At 30.1% G+C, this 18,027-nt stretch overlaps 1 protein-coding gene across 1 annotated transcript in view; it reads right to left on the bottom strand.

Moving 5' to 3' along the window:
* The window catches only part of f (espin protein forked), a 200,261-nt gene that overhangs the window by 112,431 nt on the left and 69,803 nt on the right, over positions 1–18,027 (bottom strand). Inside the window, exon 2 of the mRNA XM_075382154.1 lies at positions 15,587–15,742. Coding sequence (XP_075238269.1) covers positions 15,587–15,696 — 110 coding nt within the window. The 5' untranslated portion in view covers positions 15,697–15,742. The remainder of the gene's footprint in view (positions 1–15,586; positions 15,743–18,027) is intronic.

Raw genomic sequence — 18,027 nt, 5'->3', positions numbered from 1 at the left:
AATATGAAGATAAAAAATAGTTATGTTTCGGCAAGGTGGAAAAGCGACTAAACATAAAAAGTTGTGGTTTGGCTTTGGAACGGATCAAAGTCGTGATAAGTCATGTATCTTGGATTACACCTGACCTCAAGAATGTGTTTTGAAGATCACTTAAGAGAGAAAAGAATTAAAGACGATTTTGCAGTTAATTTTAATATCCGTATACAGGTATGGGGCTATAAAATTTATGACACTTCTGTTCTGTGCTTCTTTTTTTTAAAGCATGACTATAATTTATCGAATCAATCACCTGATTATTTCCTCACCTTGGAAATTAATCTGCTTCCTTTTTTTTGTATTTTTCGTTAAAAATTAATTTTAATTGCATATCAGAGTGAATCAAAAGTATGGAAACTCGTCAAAAGCTTTAAAACCATTTCAGAAACAATACTGTAATTTTCAGGTTAAGGTTCGGTCAACTACTTTACCTTTTGACGAGAAATAGATTTCAAGCCCTTCTTGGGGTGGCCTAGGGGTTGCAACTCAAATATTTTAAACAGTAACATCCTTTGTGTGATTATTTTAAAGATCTCTTTAAGGCAAGGAAAATGGTATAAATAAAAAGTTGGTAGGATGTCTGTACCCAAAATGGCGGCGGGATAAATTTTGAATTTTAAAAATTACTAAATTTAGTAAGTTCAAATAATAAAAGAAATTAAACTGAATTAAATTAAAATTGAATCTACTTTAATTAAAATTTATTTTAAGATTTAATAAAATTAAAATACTTTTATTTTGTAACACAAAAACTTTTTTGTTCTAATTTAATGAGTATGGTCTCTTACCACTGTTGTGTAATATTCCATTTAGAGTGTTTCATTACTACACTGTTAGTTTTTATGAAAATTTATTGTGATCGGTTGGCTAATTGATTTTGACTACCTTTATCAAAATTTGCCTTTATCACCTTGCCTTTATTACTAATTACGTTTTTTTAATTTTTTTTTTTACTGCATCAATTTTTTCTGAGCTACTTGCTAACATTTCTATCAATATATCACATAGTGGACAGAAGAGGATCACACTTTTAATGATAAGGGGTTTTGGTGATAGAGTTAGGTCTTATAATGAAGTTTGTGAATTGTTCAACGCGACATTTAATAATCTTAACTCTATTTCAAAAGGTATCGTATTAAAAACTATCAAACGATTTGAAGAAAGAGGGATGAATAATAATAGGGGAAACCAAGGTGGCCTAAATGTGCAAAAATAACAAAAAATCGTTAGAAATTATGCAAGAATTTATTGAGAATCCTCATTTCCCGAATCGAACAGCAGCACGAGAACTTATTGAAGATAATTACGATCGAAGACTTAAGTTCTGCGAAATTATGATGAACAATATTTGTGCAGATCCTAATTTATTAAACAACATGGTTTTTAGTGAAGAGGCCATATGTTTTTTTAGATGGCAATATAAATCCCTATAATTGTCGATACTAGACTGATATTAATCCAGTGGTATCATGAGGCACATACACAATGTCCAGTCAAAGTAATGGGCAGGTATTGTTGGTGAACGATTGATAGGGCTTATATTTATTGATAGATTTTTAAACACAGTGAAATACGAGGCTTTGCTTTTCAACCATGTTATTCCAAACAGTCAAAACGTTCTTGACCACAACTTCCAAAACATTTGGTTTCAAAAAAATGATATTCCGCCTAATTTCAGTCTTCAGGTGCGTGAAATTTTAATTGCATTTTATTCCTGGAAGATTGGCCGAAGTAGTCAAATAAATGGTCAGTGTGAGATCACCCGATTTGTTACCATTGAATTACTTTCTATGGGGCCATTTAAAAACTATTGTTTATCATAATAAGCCCCAAAATATCGATAATTTACAAAATAGAATTTCAGAATCAGCACAAAATATCAATTGGGAATCATTGAATAATGCAGTGCCAGTCGGTTTTTACAACCGACTGGCACATTTTCAAACAACGGAAGGATATTTCGAACATTTATTAAAATTAAATGTAAGTAGATAAGCAAACCTTATGCTTAATAAATATATTTTTTAATAAATTTATTCGATATTACCCATTTAATAAAATTTCTATAAATTTATTTATTTGCAATAACAGTTTATTAAATTATCGATGCCATTTTTTTCAAAATTCAAAATTATCCCAATGCCATTTTTGATACTGATGTAGTATCGAACCATTTTTCTTGTCTTAAAGGCACCTTTAAAACAATGATCAAACAAAGAGTGTTACCGTTTAAAATATTTGAGTTATAACCCCTGTGCTATTCCCCAAGAAGGAGTTGAAATTTTATTTATCGTCAAAAGGTAAGGTAGTTGAACGATAACCTTATCCTGAAAGTTGCAGTATTCTAACTGAACGGTTTTGTAGTTGAGGGGTTTCCAAACTTTTGACTCTCTCTATATAGAAGTGTTTTAATCTATAGAACCGATATTCTAAGTAAAAGGTATTATCCTAAGTGGTACATATCCTAAATAGAAAATCATCCTTCTGTAATGATTGAAGGCATGTATGTAATTCATTTAATCTCAATTTGATTAGTTCTGCGCATGACAATATGAAAATTGGAATTATTTTGAACGACATAGGAGATCACTTGTTCGTTATAGGGCTCGACTAACGAATAGTATTTACTGTACGTTACACAAGGAATTTAATTGTTACAATTCTTACTTGTCTAGCAATGAAAGTAAAAAAACCGTTAATCGGTTCTTTAAAGCTAGAACGGAGTTGTTTCTTAATAAGTGCTGTTGTTTCATGTATAATATTCAAGCAGAGGGAAGTGTGTATCTTATTGTAGAATGTCCAATTTCGTTTGAATTTAGATTAGTTTTTAATAAAAAAAGTTTGTATTTAAATGAACCTAAAATTATTTAAATTATAATAATTGGCTTAATAATTTGTAACGTGAATTGGCTTAGAAATACAGTTCAAGAAATTTAATTAATATAATTTTTAATTGTACATTTAATTTAATATAATATTTATTTATGAATTTAATTTAATTTAGCTTCCTATCTTTATCAACTTACTGATAAGTTATTTTTTTTTTAGCGACTTGCGAAAAATAAGGTCACACAGTAGGAATGGGGGGATGAAATTGAAATTTTCTTTATGTTCTTTGTTCTTTGTTGAGGTATGAGGTGTACGAAAATACATTCACTTAAAATATAATTTTCTTAAAAATATATGTACAAAACATACATATGTATACCTGTGTATAAAGTTTGTGGCTTTAAAATCTTTAAAACGACTGGATCAATTTCATTGAAATTTAGGTATACTGCGGCTGTGTATCTGAAGCTGTGCATGTGAAACTTTTATGAATATTGGTCGAGTCGTTCTTGAGTTACGCTCAATTTAAGGTAGACAATAGACAACAATACCTCAATTTGAGGTTATGTTGACTTTGTATTGGTGTATTTTTCATCTGCGCTTATGCAGCGAGTCATAGTGGTGAGTGAGTTAAAATTTCATTCTTGTGTGTAGGGTCTATTCGTTTAATCGAACGTTTATAGTGCCTTTTACTCTGAAAATTATTTCAGTGTTGTATCAGTCAATGTTTGTGACAATGTTTGCGAAATAGTGAAGGCGTCGAAACGAATAGAACTGCGCAAGAAAATTTTCTTTACACTGTTGTTTCATATTTATTCTTTAGACGGTCAGATAACCATTAAAAAATCGTCTGCAGTTTTCTTTTGTTAAAAAAAGTTTGTTTTTAATTTTTTTTTTTTAAATATTTTTCTCTTACATTATTTTATTTTGAAATATATTTCGGTTAATTGTATTATGTACCTATTACAAAAATTGGGACTGTATTATTTAATCATATTGAAAATAAAGACAATATTATTATTATTATTATTATTATTCAGTATTATTAAAATAATAGTAGTAATAATATTTTTTTTTTAATAAAATCTAATTTAAGCCAAAAGTGGTGGTAACAACTGTTTTTGTCCAAGAGAAGATTGACATTTTCAGCATATTATTGAAATGCTGTCGAACATTTCAGCAATTAAATTAGAGCTAAAGATCAGGCCTGTGAATTTCATTAAAAGGCAGATACTTTCTTTTTTGTACTAATGGATGTAAATAACCTATACAACAATGGATATCAAACAACTTTATTATAAATAAATATTATCAAACAGTTATTTTCAAACAGAATATTAAATTATTGACTCTATATCGTTTAAATGCGTAATTTAGAAATAATTATTTAACAGAGATGTGATAATGCTAATAATAAAACACGGTAGGAAACTGAAATGTTGCAAATCATCTTCTTCTCCTCTTTTGATGTATAAAAGGGGATCTATAATATAGGTACAAGAGAAGAAAGTAGATTGCAGGCAGCAAATACGCAATTTTCTTAGGCTTTGAAGAGGTGTACAGATCGACTGGCTATAAATATGAAGTATAAATATTTGGGACAAATCTAGGGATTCGATTGTTCTAAAGATAGAGTTCTTAGTGTTCAAATAAAAATTTCAAGAGAAGGAAAGTAATATATGGAATAGATACTATCAGGAATAATCCCCTCCAAAGTTCTGGGTAACATATCGAAGGAAGTGAGTTGTGAGGAGGCATCGGAATATATTTTATGAATGCGATAAAATGACCGAAACAAATGTGGATGATACACCTCTATCTGTAAATTTATTAATAATTGGTTATGATTAATCATATTAAATTAACATTTACGTTGCTGCTAATATTAAATGTTATTTATTCTTAACGTTAGAATAAATAATATATAACAAATAATGTACATAATATTTATTATTTTACACTACAAACCTCAAACCAATCCGATGAGAAAAATATTAATACATTTTTTGCAATTTAAAAGTTCTCTGGAATTTCAATCTCGGTCATTTTTGTACTTTTATAGATATTTCGTAACAACTTCTTTATCGCTTAAGTAACATTTCTTCTTTTAACAGCACCGTAAAAAAGAATCTTAAATACACTTGTAGGTGGGTTACCTAATGTGACTATCAGACTCTATTAAATGCATTTTTAACAGTTACTGTTCTATTTTTCGTTGTTAATAATCAGGTTCCGTTAAAAAAAAAGATTTAATACTTATAGTAAAGCATTGAACAAACGTTAGGTAACAACTTATTTCAGCGTCTGTAAACTGCAATACTCTTAGATAATTAAAAAAAGGTAATTAAATCTTTTTTTGTGAATAAAATGAATCGCATAAATTACTTTCCTTTTTCGACAATAGATAGCTAGCACAATATGTACAAACGCTGGTCGGATAAAACTTTTAATCGTAGTAAGCTTTAAGACGGCAAAATTAAAGTGAAAAGGAAGAGTAAAATACTTGTATAAAGCAAAAAAATCGGGTGATGCTGTGTCGGGGCGCACAGCCGTTGGTTTAACGTGAAACGTTACCGACCTTAGATGAAGTTCTTCCGAGCAACAGACCGACCAGCTCATCTGTAGAGTTAAATGGGAGAGCCACCCACCATCGTATTTTTTTTTTAATAAAGCTGAAAGTCTCTAATGGAAAATTTTATTTCCTTCATTTGGCCAGCTCTAGAGTTAAATTGGTCGGTCTGTATATCAGCGAGTCACTTTTTGTGTATTGGATTGAAATAAAAACGAGACCGCATATTAAATTTAATTTTTTTAATTTTTTGACTGCGTACTAAATTTAATTTTAGCATAAAACAGACACTAAATGGTACATGATATTTATTTCGATTAATATTCGACGACAATTTTGTTCAAAATTGGTCTGTGATATGAGAAGTAAGAGACATAAGGTATCATCAACATTTAGTGTGCTTGATGAATGTCGGGATTTTATCAGCATCTATCGACTTGCTACAGGTACATAAACGAAATGCCGCTACATTTTCACCGGGGAATTTAGTCTGAAGAAGAAGAATGTTGCGAGCTTTCGCCTGCTTTAAATCTTTGTCGAATCAAAGTCGATCACAAACGCTGCAAGATAGATCAAACGGATTGTTTTCAAATACCGTTTCGAAGCGTTTGTCCGCTGCACGCCAATGGTCCTTCATCGCATCAATTAATTCGACTGATTTTGATATCCATCAGCCTGGGGACGTCTTCGACAGATGTGCGGGTGTTATCTTCACTCGTTATGTGCATTAGTTCGAGTACAGCAGCGGTAGAGGTGTTCGCGTCGACGGCGTCCTTTACTGAGCGCGCCGTGCCAGCTTTACGACGCTCCTGAAACAGTCTCGGTCGCTCGGCACCGGAGATTGGGGTACCTGTGGTGACCCATAACCTCCCCTTTCAAACGATATGCGTAATTTATATTTCCGGTTGGCTTTTGCACTGAGGCTGAAATTTTTATACTTTTTTACGTTTACTTTAGTTTTTTACACGTAAATATTGTCAAAAATACCTTATTATTACTTAAATCGATCTATATCGACAAACTTTAAACACAAACACATGATCACACACAATCACCGCGCTACCACGTCTAAGTCGTGAGCTACACTGAATGGAAATGTGTGAGAGCGTCAGTTTTGGCTGAACTGTGCTGTTCCCCCTCCCCGCCAACCAGCTCATCAGTAATGCAACTCATAGTCGTATCGGCGAGCTGACCATGTAAGTTATAAAATGACACCGTATTTACGTCTCTGAGATTAATAGTTAGGGAGTTATTACGGCAGGACGATATAGACCTTTTCATTAATTTTTGTTCTGATACCCGATTGTTTCGGTGTGATTTTAAAGATGTTTCACGTCAATAAATGCCACTAATTGTGTTTTGTAATAACATTAAGCTTTTCTGTCTGTAATGGTTAAACAAGAAACGGTTCGGTGTACAATCGGAATTAAACTGTTACCGTGTTAAAGATTTCTAACCGACTAATCTCGGATAAAAGTACATATTAATATACAATAGGAACTAAATGTCCAGGGTAGCATAGATATTAAAAGCCGGTGTGCATTGTTAAATTATAAATTATTTAAGATTAAAATTTATTACGATTCCTACTTTAAATGAAGGGTAATTCCATCATATGCTGTTCTGCCAATGTGCAGGTCAAATACTTTGCCATTTTTCACAACTGTTCCTATCAGGATCCAAACTTTTGCTTTTTTTAGTAGGCTCTGATACTCTTTTATCGTTCTCCTTCTCTTCTTTCTTTTTCGTTTTTCCCTTCCATTATTTATTTATTTTTTTTTTTGCTTGATGATATCGCCACAAAAGCTTGAAGCTTGTGCGTGGGATATGGAATGGATATTTCATGAATAACAGTTATTCATTTTCTTTATATCCGTTTTACGTTATTCCACACATCCGATCCAATTTTCCTTCCTCTTTTGGATTGTAAGCAGGAGTATTCTATCCTCCCTAAGCCTTTTATATTAACTCCAAATTTCTTGCTTCATCCAATCATTTTTTACTCAGTGCTTTCTTATGAGCACAGATCACAGAATCTTCAACTTTTACTCTCTTCCCCGCGTTCGGTGATTCACGATTAACGGATGCGACTACACATTCTATCCCCTACATTTTATCCGGTTTCTTTCTCGGCTGTAGATCCATATATTACACGGCAAGCCGTAGCCTTCGTTCTAATTAATTTTTCTCTCCTAATGGCTATTCTTGTTGTCATGTAATTTGCTCCGTCGTTTCTCTGTTAGTTCGCTCTCCAGCTATCTTTTTCAATCACTTTTATTCTTTCTTAAACTCCCACTACTACCAAATTCTGTATATACTTCGTAAATATATATGTGTTTTAGATTATTTTATTCTATTTTATTCGAGAATATTTACATTACGTGCGTTTAAAGTCGGAATAGAAGTAGTAAGAAGTAGAGGGGATACAGATACTCCCATATATTCATGAAAATACAAAATTTTAAATCGATATATGTTTTATTGTATCGCTTCACCGATGAATACAAAAAATGAGTGTTAGATTTTTCACGGTTGCTTAAATTGATTGAGTTTTACTGCAGTAGTACAAACACGTAGTATTGCCTTATAAATAGCGTTTACCTTTATCGTTATACATTTCTTAAAACAGACAAAAAAACTTCAATTTTTGGTTTATCGGACTATACATTTAAAATCAGTTGATACTATGCAAAATGTAAACAAGACATAGTAATAATTTTTTTTAGTTACTAATAGACGCTTTTGAACTTTTATCATTTAGATATATTTAGTTCTCATAGATCAGACCGAATACGTCTTAAAATCAGAAATCGTAATCTTAATCAAGCACGCTACATACGCATTTGATTAAATCAAGATAACACATGAAGAAAAGAAAATGTATCTGTTATAAGATTTTACGGAAGAAATTAGCGATTCAGAAATAAGAAGTTGCTTCGTATAACACAAATATTTCCGTAAATAAATAATATAAATCGAAAATTTCGAAGGAGGAACTAGAAGAAATGTACAAATTCACTTGAATTTGATGTAAATAGTTAATTTTAAATCATAGAGATAAAATACTAAACTTCGTTGAGCTTCTCAAATGAGCGAAATTCCTTTGAAAAATATTACTAGTCAACTGAGAGTGTTTGAAAATATAGAAAATCTGTATCTTCTGAGGTGCTACTTTTGACTAATGGGAACTTACTGTTTGAGTTGAACCCCTTTTAATCTATTTCCTATGCTGTATTACCAATTACAGCATCCTTACAAAACTACAAAATTACACTACTATAAAACTTACAGCATCGTTACAAAACTAATACTCTCCTTTTCTAAGTTACAGACCTCAACAAACGACCCAAGTCATAGAATTAATTTCAGTTTTTCAGTTTTTCTGTTTCATTGGCAAGAAAGATTAAGGTAAACAGTAAACTGCAAGCTATATTATTTTCATTCTTAACTGGTAGTAAAAGTCTCCCAAAATTTTCAAAACACAAATGTTGGGTATTTATATCTATTTGTGACATAAAATATTATCACCTCATCAGTGATACCGAATGGAAGCATAAAATCTTTCTTAGCATTATTAATATTTATACCTAAGTTACGGATCACCTACTTAGAAGATTGCAGAATATCTAGTCTACATAAAAATAATTGCATTAGTAATAATTTTTATATTTTCAACAAACAAAAGAAGAAAAACTATTAAAAAAGTTGTTGAATATTTTTTTTCCTTTTAAACTCATTATGCAACCTTTTATGGTATCTAATATCGCTAAAATTTCTCAATCAGACTACCAAGTAGACAATAATCAGAAAACTAGGCAATGAAACAATCTTTAACAATTTCCCTCTTTATAGAAGATATTTATTTTTTAAATTAGTTTTTTAATTATTTACCTCGCTGAAACAATCTGTGGCAATATTAAGAAAAAGCATATTTATAGATTTTTTTTATTAATTTTAAATATAGATCCTTTTTGCATCACTAGAGTTCATAATATAGAAGAAAAATTACATACAAATACTTTTATCGTGGTTAAAATGATCGTGTTATTTTTTACGGATAATTATTTCAAACGCTTACACTCGGTTAAAACTGAAATTTAAACCATCAAGCGAAAAACCCAAGGGCAGTTTTTATAACCAAATCCGAGAAATTTATCACGATCTAACATAAAATTTCTTAATATGAGGAAATGTTATTCATTATTTTCTTATAGTAAGAAACTCTATCTTTTGTATAACAATAATTTAAATAGTTAATTTTCCACAAACAAAAGAGGATAACAAAGTTTTTCCAGAATAAAAAGATGTCTTGAAAATAAACTTTCAAGATATGTGATTTATTCCGATTACGCCTTGTAGGAATATTCTCTTTAAAAGATCTATCATATGTTACTTTAGCACTTCGCTTTTCAATCTTTCAGTTCTTAATAACTCTAAAAATGGTGTTTTAAAATGTTTTATTATTCTAAACGGAAGGAAGAACTGGATTATCTGTCATATCGATCAATAAAATCAACGCATATAAGTCAGAAACTATATCTACTTCCTTTATTTAAGAAATTTATTTACACACAAAAATACGAGCTCGCTTATTTCAACCTTAAAAATTATGAACTTCCTTCCTATTTCAATATAGACGATCATAATTATAGCTACGTAATCAATCTGCATACACTTTGTTTTGTAGGCGTAAACCACTGATCAGTCATCGATCGATGACGTAGCCAAACACAATCCTTTATTTAGTCTGTAATCGGTTGGTATTCAAATTTATTCAGTTTAAGAATGTGTTACTCTACATAATGGTAGAATGTGTTGAAACATAAATTGAGAAAATGTGATCGTGCAGCTCGTGCGTGTAAAATAAATATGTATATTAACACAGATTGCTGTTTCCAAGAAAATATTATTTTATTATGCTCTTTATAGGCGAATGACAACCGGTATTGTAAATTTATCAAAGAAACTTACTCTTCACTGCATCTGGAATTTGAAGCCTGAATGCTCTTCAACTAATATTTTACAAAAAATAAAAGATTATTTGGTAGACCAGGTAGGAGAATTTTACATAACTTTTTAAAAACATGAAGAATAATATCCAATCATTTTGTGACCTAGCCGGCACAAAAAAAAATGTATAATTTCTAAATCTAAACGTAAGGAAATCTTCAAGTAAATTTGTGCATAAATTTTGCCTACTATCAATTTCAAACGATTGATTTAAATAATATTTTTTATTGATTTAATTATTTCATACTATTCTTATAATTTAATCTCATTGTATTATTATAATATGATTGAACATGCTCATAAATATTGTTTTAATATTTATAATAATAATAACAACAACAATCTTAGTATTTCTGTATCAGAAAAGCAACCGACCATTCTCTACTTGCGCAGTAGACTACGGCAGTCCAATTACGAGATTCTTCATGGCGAGCAGAGGTCTAAGACTAAGTAAATCTTATATAGCACCTTTCATATGTCTCACTACTAAAGCTATCCATTTAGAATTAATTTCTTATCTGACATCAAAGTTGTCATCGGTTCATCTATTTTAATAATACCGATAGAACTTTGAAGTCAAATAAGAAACTGATTCTAAATGAATAGCTTTAGTAGTGAGACATATGAAAGGTGCTGCATAATATTTACTTAAAGTCTTAGACCTCTGCCCGCCATGACGAATCATAATTGGACAGCCGTAGTCTACTGCGCGGGTATAGAGAGAATGGTCGGTTGGTTTTCGATACAGAAATACTACGATTATTGTCATTATTATTATTAATGTTATAAATATTATTATTTTGTAACTTATCTTTTTCAATTGGAATAATTTTTTTATTACATGTTTTAACTTTATCATTAATATTCTTTTTATCATAAATTTCTATTTTATATTTTTGTTCAATACCATTGTCATTAATTTTAGATGACGATTGCTGTTTTAAAAATAAATTTTTAATATTGTTATAACTAAATTTGTATATAATATGATAATAAATTACTATTATTATTATTTTAAGACAATTTGAATGAAACATTGATACAATACTAAAAATGTTTTTATATATCTAATGAGTGGAAATAGATCTGAGAATTGTGATGAAATTTTAAGTTATTTTTTTTCTTACAGCAGTTATTATTTCTGATTTAACAAGAATTAAATCTATAAAAAATTAAAACAACAACCCTATTTTAACAGATCTTCGATGTATGAGGAGAAACTATGTTATTTGTTAGTTTTCAATAGTTTTTAAGATTATTTGTAGCGAAAAATTACATAAAAGGGGCAAGGGTAAAATACAAAAAATATGTACTTTTACGTATTAAATAAGTTTAAATGCGTTGTAAATTTCTGGTGTACTTTAATCGTTCAAATAATTAAATGAATGGTCTTAGAAATGAGACAGCGACAGAAAAAAGCTGGTAAAAATGAAATCATTCCTCTACGGTTTTGTGAATATTATAAAATAAAAATTAACTCTTTCGGTATCAATATCATATGACACTGCATGTCAAAGAGAAAATATTTTTAAATAAAAATTGTATTTTTTACCGTGTAATTTACCGATCATAGCATATTTCAATAGTTTTAATCGCCTACTCAATCGGCTGGTAAAACTATCGACCACCATGAATTAACACTATTTATTAAATTACAAACTGCTTCTTGTAAACAGTAAAAAAATTAGCAGATAGCAAAAATACGGAGAGTTTATTTTTTGCATAACTATCACTATAATCGGATACTAACTAATATTCTAGTATTATATACAGTAATAAGAACGTATAACGTATAAGAATGGTTCCAAGAATTCAGCGGATATAAAGCACATACTTAAAATAAAGAAAAAAACTTTATATCAACTCATGTCCTTTCTTTTTCCAGTTTAGCCTCCGGTAACTACCGTTGAGAAAATACTTCAGAGGATGAATGAGGATGTGTATGAGTGTAAATGAAGTATAGGTCTTGCATTCTCATAGTTCGACCATTCCTGAGATGTGTGGTTAATTGAAAACCCAACCACCAAAGAACACCGGTATCCACGATCTAGTATTCAAATCCGTGTAAAATTAACTGGCTTTACTAGGACTTGAACGCTGGAACTCTCAACTTCCAAATCAGCTGATTTGGGAAGACGCGTTCACCACTAGACCAACCCGGTGGGTTATCAACTCACGTCCGAAAACGCTTAGTTTACCGGCTATCGGCCATTTTGTATTTTTAACATAAAACTTTATTTCTCAGGAATGGTTAATCGTATCGAGCTAAAATTTTGTATACTGCTATGGTATCTAGAGGTTTACTTTTATAAAAATAATGAACCTGATTTCTGAACCATTTCAAAATGGCGGCCAGTAAACTTTTTTATTGTTAATATCTTTGCAACCGCTGGTTTATTTAAATGTTATGTTTTACAAAAAAATCTTACGAGTTTTATGACAAAGAAAATATAACCTTATTTATTCAAATTCGTTCATAAATAACAAAGTTATAGCGAAAATTCTTGAAGTGAGTCACTCTAAATCAATAAACCAGTTTTCATTTCCTCCCGCATAAAACTAAATAAATCGACATGATCTCAACTGGAATAATTTTATTAATGTTATCATGTAATAAATTATAATATTTTAATAATATATAATATAAAATATTAATAAAATATATAATATTTTAATAAAGTAAAATATTATTGAAATCATGAAAATATAATAATAGTAAATAATATTATATTGAAAAATAATTTACATTAAATAAGACGTAATTAACAAGCCACTGCTGTAAATGTAAATGCGAGTAAACACTAATACCCAGGTTGTCTTTTGCTATTGACCAAGTAAATACATTGATCTGTGCTATATGAGTTAATTAATTTATTTTACCATTATTTTATCCACTATTGCAGGTAATGTGAATCATATTTATACTAACATACAAATGGCTGATATGCATTTAACGTACCGTCTCGCACATTGTAACAACCTTGAAGTGTATCAAGAACACTTTCCCAACTAAGTGTTACCTTCTCACACGTTTTCATCCCTTCATAGACGGCTTAAAGACACAGGAAGCTTGAAACAAGAAAGACATCGTAAATCAGGACGACCAAGTTTAATATGTAAACCCGAATTCTAGGAGGGTGTATCAGATGAAATATATAACCATACCGAAAAAAGTAATATAGAGCTGACCTTGAAGTTCAATTTTAGTGATGCAACAGTTTGGACGGTTTTGCATGAGCAGTCTATTGGCAACTCCGTGACTATCACTATCGGCGAGTACAAGCGATTTTACCTGGAGATTATACTCACCGTGTTCAGCTATGCCAATGGCTTATCTGAAAACGTATTAATCCGAATTTTTTTAATATTTCCTTTACCGATGAAGCCAACTTTACAAGATCGGCCATGTTTACCACGCGCATATGGCCAGTTGAAACCCTCAAACAATTTCAGGGAACGATCACTAATATCAGTTTTCTGTAAACGTATAGGCTGGTATTCTGGGTGACCACTTATTTGTCTGTTTTTTACCTGAAACACTCAATTATGAAAGATATTTACATTTTTTGACGGCTATCTTCCAACTTTACTCGATGTTTTGCGACTAACACACGCAACAAAATGTGATTATTGCTTGATGGTGCTCCGGCTCATTACAGATTACACCTTCGAGATAACCTAAATGAACCATATCCAGACGAATGGATTGGTCGAGGAGGCCCAATAGCATTGCCTGCAAGGTCTCCCGATCTCAATCCGCTTGATTTTATACAATCTCCGTGGATACTATAGAAAAATTGCGCACAAGAATTCTAAAAGGGATTGAGAGGATCCTTCAGACACCTAGAATCTTTGAAAGAGTCCAGCAATCAATGAAAAAACGCCTTGATGTTTGTATTTTGAATGAGAGCCGCGATTTCGAACAGCTATTGTAGTTTTTTTTATTATCTGATACAATACTTTATTGATGTTAAATAAATTTTAATTGAAAAAAAAAAAACAGTTTCTGTTCATTAAATGAAAAAAGTATAATGCAAATTGTTTTTCAATATTAATATTATTTTTGTTACAATATTTTCGTGATTTTATTGTAATATTTTCAATATTATTAAATTATTATAATTTATTACGTGGTGAAATTAATAAAATAATTCCAGTTGAGATCGTGTCGAGTAATTCGACTTTAATCGGGAGGAAATTAAAAAACTGGTTTTTTAATCTAGTGTGACTCACTTTAAGAATTTTTTCCATAAATCTGTTTGTTATTTATGAACAGATCTGAATAAATAAGGCGTCAATTTCTTTGTCATAAACTTCAAAACTGTTTTTTTTTTTTTTGTAGTAACTTAACATTTTTAATAAACCAGCGGTTGCAAAGATATTAATAATAAAAATGTTTACCGGCATCCTTCAGAAATGAATTTAGAGATTAGGTTCATTATTTTTATTCAAGTAAATCTCTAGCTACCCTAGCTGTATGCAAAATTTCAGCTTGATATGATTAACCATTCCTAAGCAATAAATTTTTATGTTGAAAATAAAAAATGGCCGATAGCCAATAAGCTTTTCGGGACATATGTTGATTTAAAGTATTTCCTTTGTTTCAGGAAGGGCAACCACCCGCTGAATTCTTGAAACGGCTTTTATAAACACTTGTGTATATATATGTGTACTTATTGTTTCATTATTTCCTAAGAGGTTTTGAATTATTAATCGGATATAGTTGTTCTATTATATGGGAATTAAGATATCTATGAGGAAAATGGAAGATTAATATTATAATTAAATAACATAGAATAGCGTTTGTAAGAGTTGAAATTAATTATTTTAAGAAACCATAAAATCCAACCGATGGTAATTTCTGTAAACTTTTATTTAAACTATTATTAACTAATAAGACTTTTAGTTCTGCATCTTTATAAATTAAATTCGCTGTATTTCAAACTTACTTTATAGCCTACTACGTTTAGTGTTCATAAATTATATGAAGCACTGTAAACCCTTTATGTTAATGATGTTAGGCGTTTATTTGCTTAACATCGTAAACATAACTAGTCTAGTTCTTCATAACTAGCCGTATAAAGATACGGCTAGTTATGAAGTGAACGTTTACTAAAATTGATGAAATTTAAAATGTCTTACCTGAGCTCGGTCGATGCATCCACCAATAGTTTGACACAGTCGAGGCAACCTCTCGCTGCAGCATAATGCAGCGCGAGTGCACCGTTCGTGCTGCGCTCGAGAGCGGGCATTTCCGCCTGCCAAAGAAGCCACCTTACCACGTTCACGCGGCCGTACCTAGAAAAATTATTTAAATGAGATTTAAAATAAATAGAAAATTTAATATCGAATAAATTTAGTATAAAATAAAATATGAATCAAAAACCTTTTACGGCTCTGCCTACTGAACGACTGAACAATATACAGAAGGTCCTGGATTATATTTACGGCTTGGGGATGAGATTTTTTATCAGTTATCTCACTTACACCGTTACCTTAATCCCCTTGCATAAAGATCGTTCATTAAGTATTCACAAAGATAGAAAAAAATAGCAATACTTGTTTATAGATAGATGTAAAAGTAATAAAGCGTAACACTAAACGGATATTGAAATAAATCGGAAAAATAAATATTCAACATTTAAAATCTGAACTACTTATTTAACATCTAAAATAAATAATAAACAAATTAATTTTCAAATAAACAGTACTTAAGAAACACTATTAAAAGATAATTTTTAATATTTCTTTTAGAATAACAACAAAAAATAGAACTGTTTTCGTTTGAGGGAATCCAATAGAACGCGTAAATTCAGCCTGAAAACATCGAAACCGGTGAAATCTCCAACTCAGATCGTTTACCACCACTTAATACAAGCCACTCATTTGTTTAGTAAATACTGTTTATTTAATAATTAACATATTATTATCAATTCTTATATTTTTATTACAATTTACTTTACTTATTTATTTTCTTACAGAGGTCTAGTTTTAAATTTTAAACAAATTTTTTTGTAAAGAGTTTTTTTCAACTTATAAAGATACGTAGGTTTAGGTTTTGCATGTTTTTGAGTGTCTTTTTTCAGTACGTATTACAAATGTTACGAGTTGTTTTTAAAAACGATCATCTCTCAGCCACCATCTAGACTTAAATTAACGAAGTGAACTCAGGCAATCATGACGATGAGCTAACTCTTTCTCTTCCATTTGAACATAGCGTAGTTTAATTTCTTCATTGAATTAAATGAAGTCAAATTAGATATGTATTTGTAATTTACTAGTCTATCGGGCGAGTTCAAATTAAGTTATTAAGTAAATATCGAACAGTTTTTTTTTGTTGTAACGATTAGTATTTATTAATAATTGTTACATCTAGGTGCTTAAGTTCCTTAATTTATGAGCGAAATGAGAGGATTAAAGCCATAGCTTGGATTTACTTTCAAATTTGAGAAAACTTGAGATTTCGTTACATTATTTTAGTACAGTGTAAATAGCATGTTCATTTCAACGTCCCGGATACTAGTTCCTTCTAGGTAACAATTTTATAGAATAACAAAGCGTAATATTTATTATTACATATTGTGTAGATTGATTTTTTTTTAAATTTAATTTGATAATCTTCGTTAAAGTTGAACAAGTTCTGAATCACTCTACTAGAAGGATTGCTAATGAACCAAGTTGATCCGTCTAACCGGTAGATGTTACCTAAGATAAAATTAGACGAGTATTAAGTACAAAAACACATGTAGTTCTAGTAAGTGTGAGTAGCTTAATTCATGTATATTTATAAATATTTCAGTTGTAAATTAGTTTAAAAAATAAAATATCAGTAATCTTAGTCACGTTTCCATAAGGTTAATATAGAATACAGAATATAAGTAGCATTGTACGCGATAAGTAAATGAATAGGGCCTCTTGTTTGCATAATCCGCTGCTGATATATTCTAGTTGATCGGTAATAAAAACGGCATTCGACAGTAAAAGTTTTCCAAACTCCTTCCATTATGAAGTCAAATGGGAAAACCAAAACTGAGAAATCCTTGGATAAAAAAATTAAATAAATCAGTTTAAAAATAAAATTTAGATGTATTGTAAAGAGGATAAAAACTTTAGTAGGAATTGGAATTCGAAGAATAAAATGAGAATTTAGTTATTTTCGGGAATATATAATATTCTGATACAGCAACTAGATTTTAGGACCTAACAACGACTTATTAATTATTGAAAAATTTTGACGTTTGGACAAAAAGCAATTACTCGTTTGATGTAACTTATCACACAAAGATAAATGAAAACGACTGTGTCGAATTAAAATATGGTTCTAAGTGAATTTAATACTGTGGACATGTTCTAAAATAAATATAATAGACTGAGTAAGATATAATCGAATTGTTTATTTGAAGTTTTAATTAACGAATACAGCAACTTCTTATTGTTATTTTAAGAATGTATGTTTATTTATTGTTTGCGTTTTGTGCGGAAATAAACAGTCTTACTATAATTGTTATAAAAATTACACAAAAGTTATTTCAACAAAAAAAGAGAGAAATTCGAAGGAAGGCAGTATTTGTTTCATTAAATAA

This window comes from Lycorma delicatula, chromosome 1 (assembly GCF_047948215.1).
Source record: "Lycorma delicatula isolate Av1 chromosome 1, ASM4794821v1, whole genome shotgun sequence".
Lineage (NCBI taxonomy): Eukaryota > Metazoa > Arthropoda > Insecta > Hemiptera > Fulgoridae > Lycorma > Lycorma delicatula.
The sequence above is the reverse complement of the archived record's forward strand: the minus strand, read 5'-3'. Positions and strand labels throughout refer to the sequence as shown.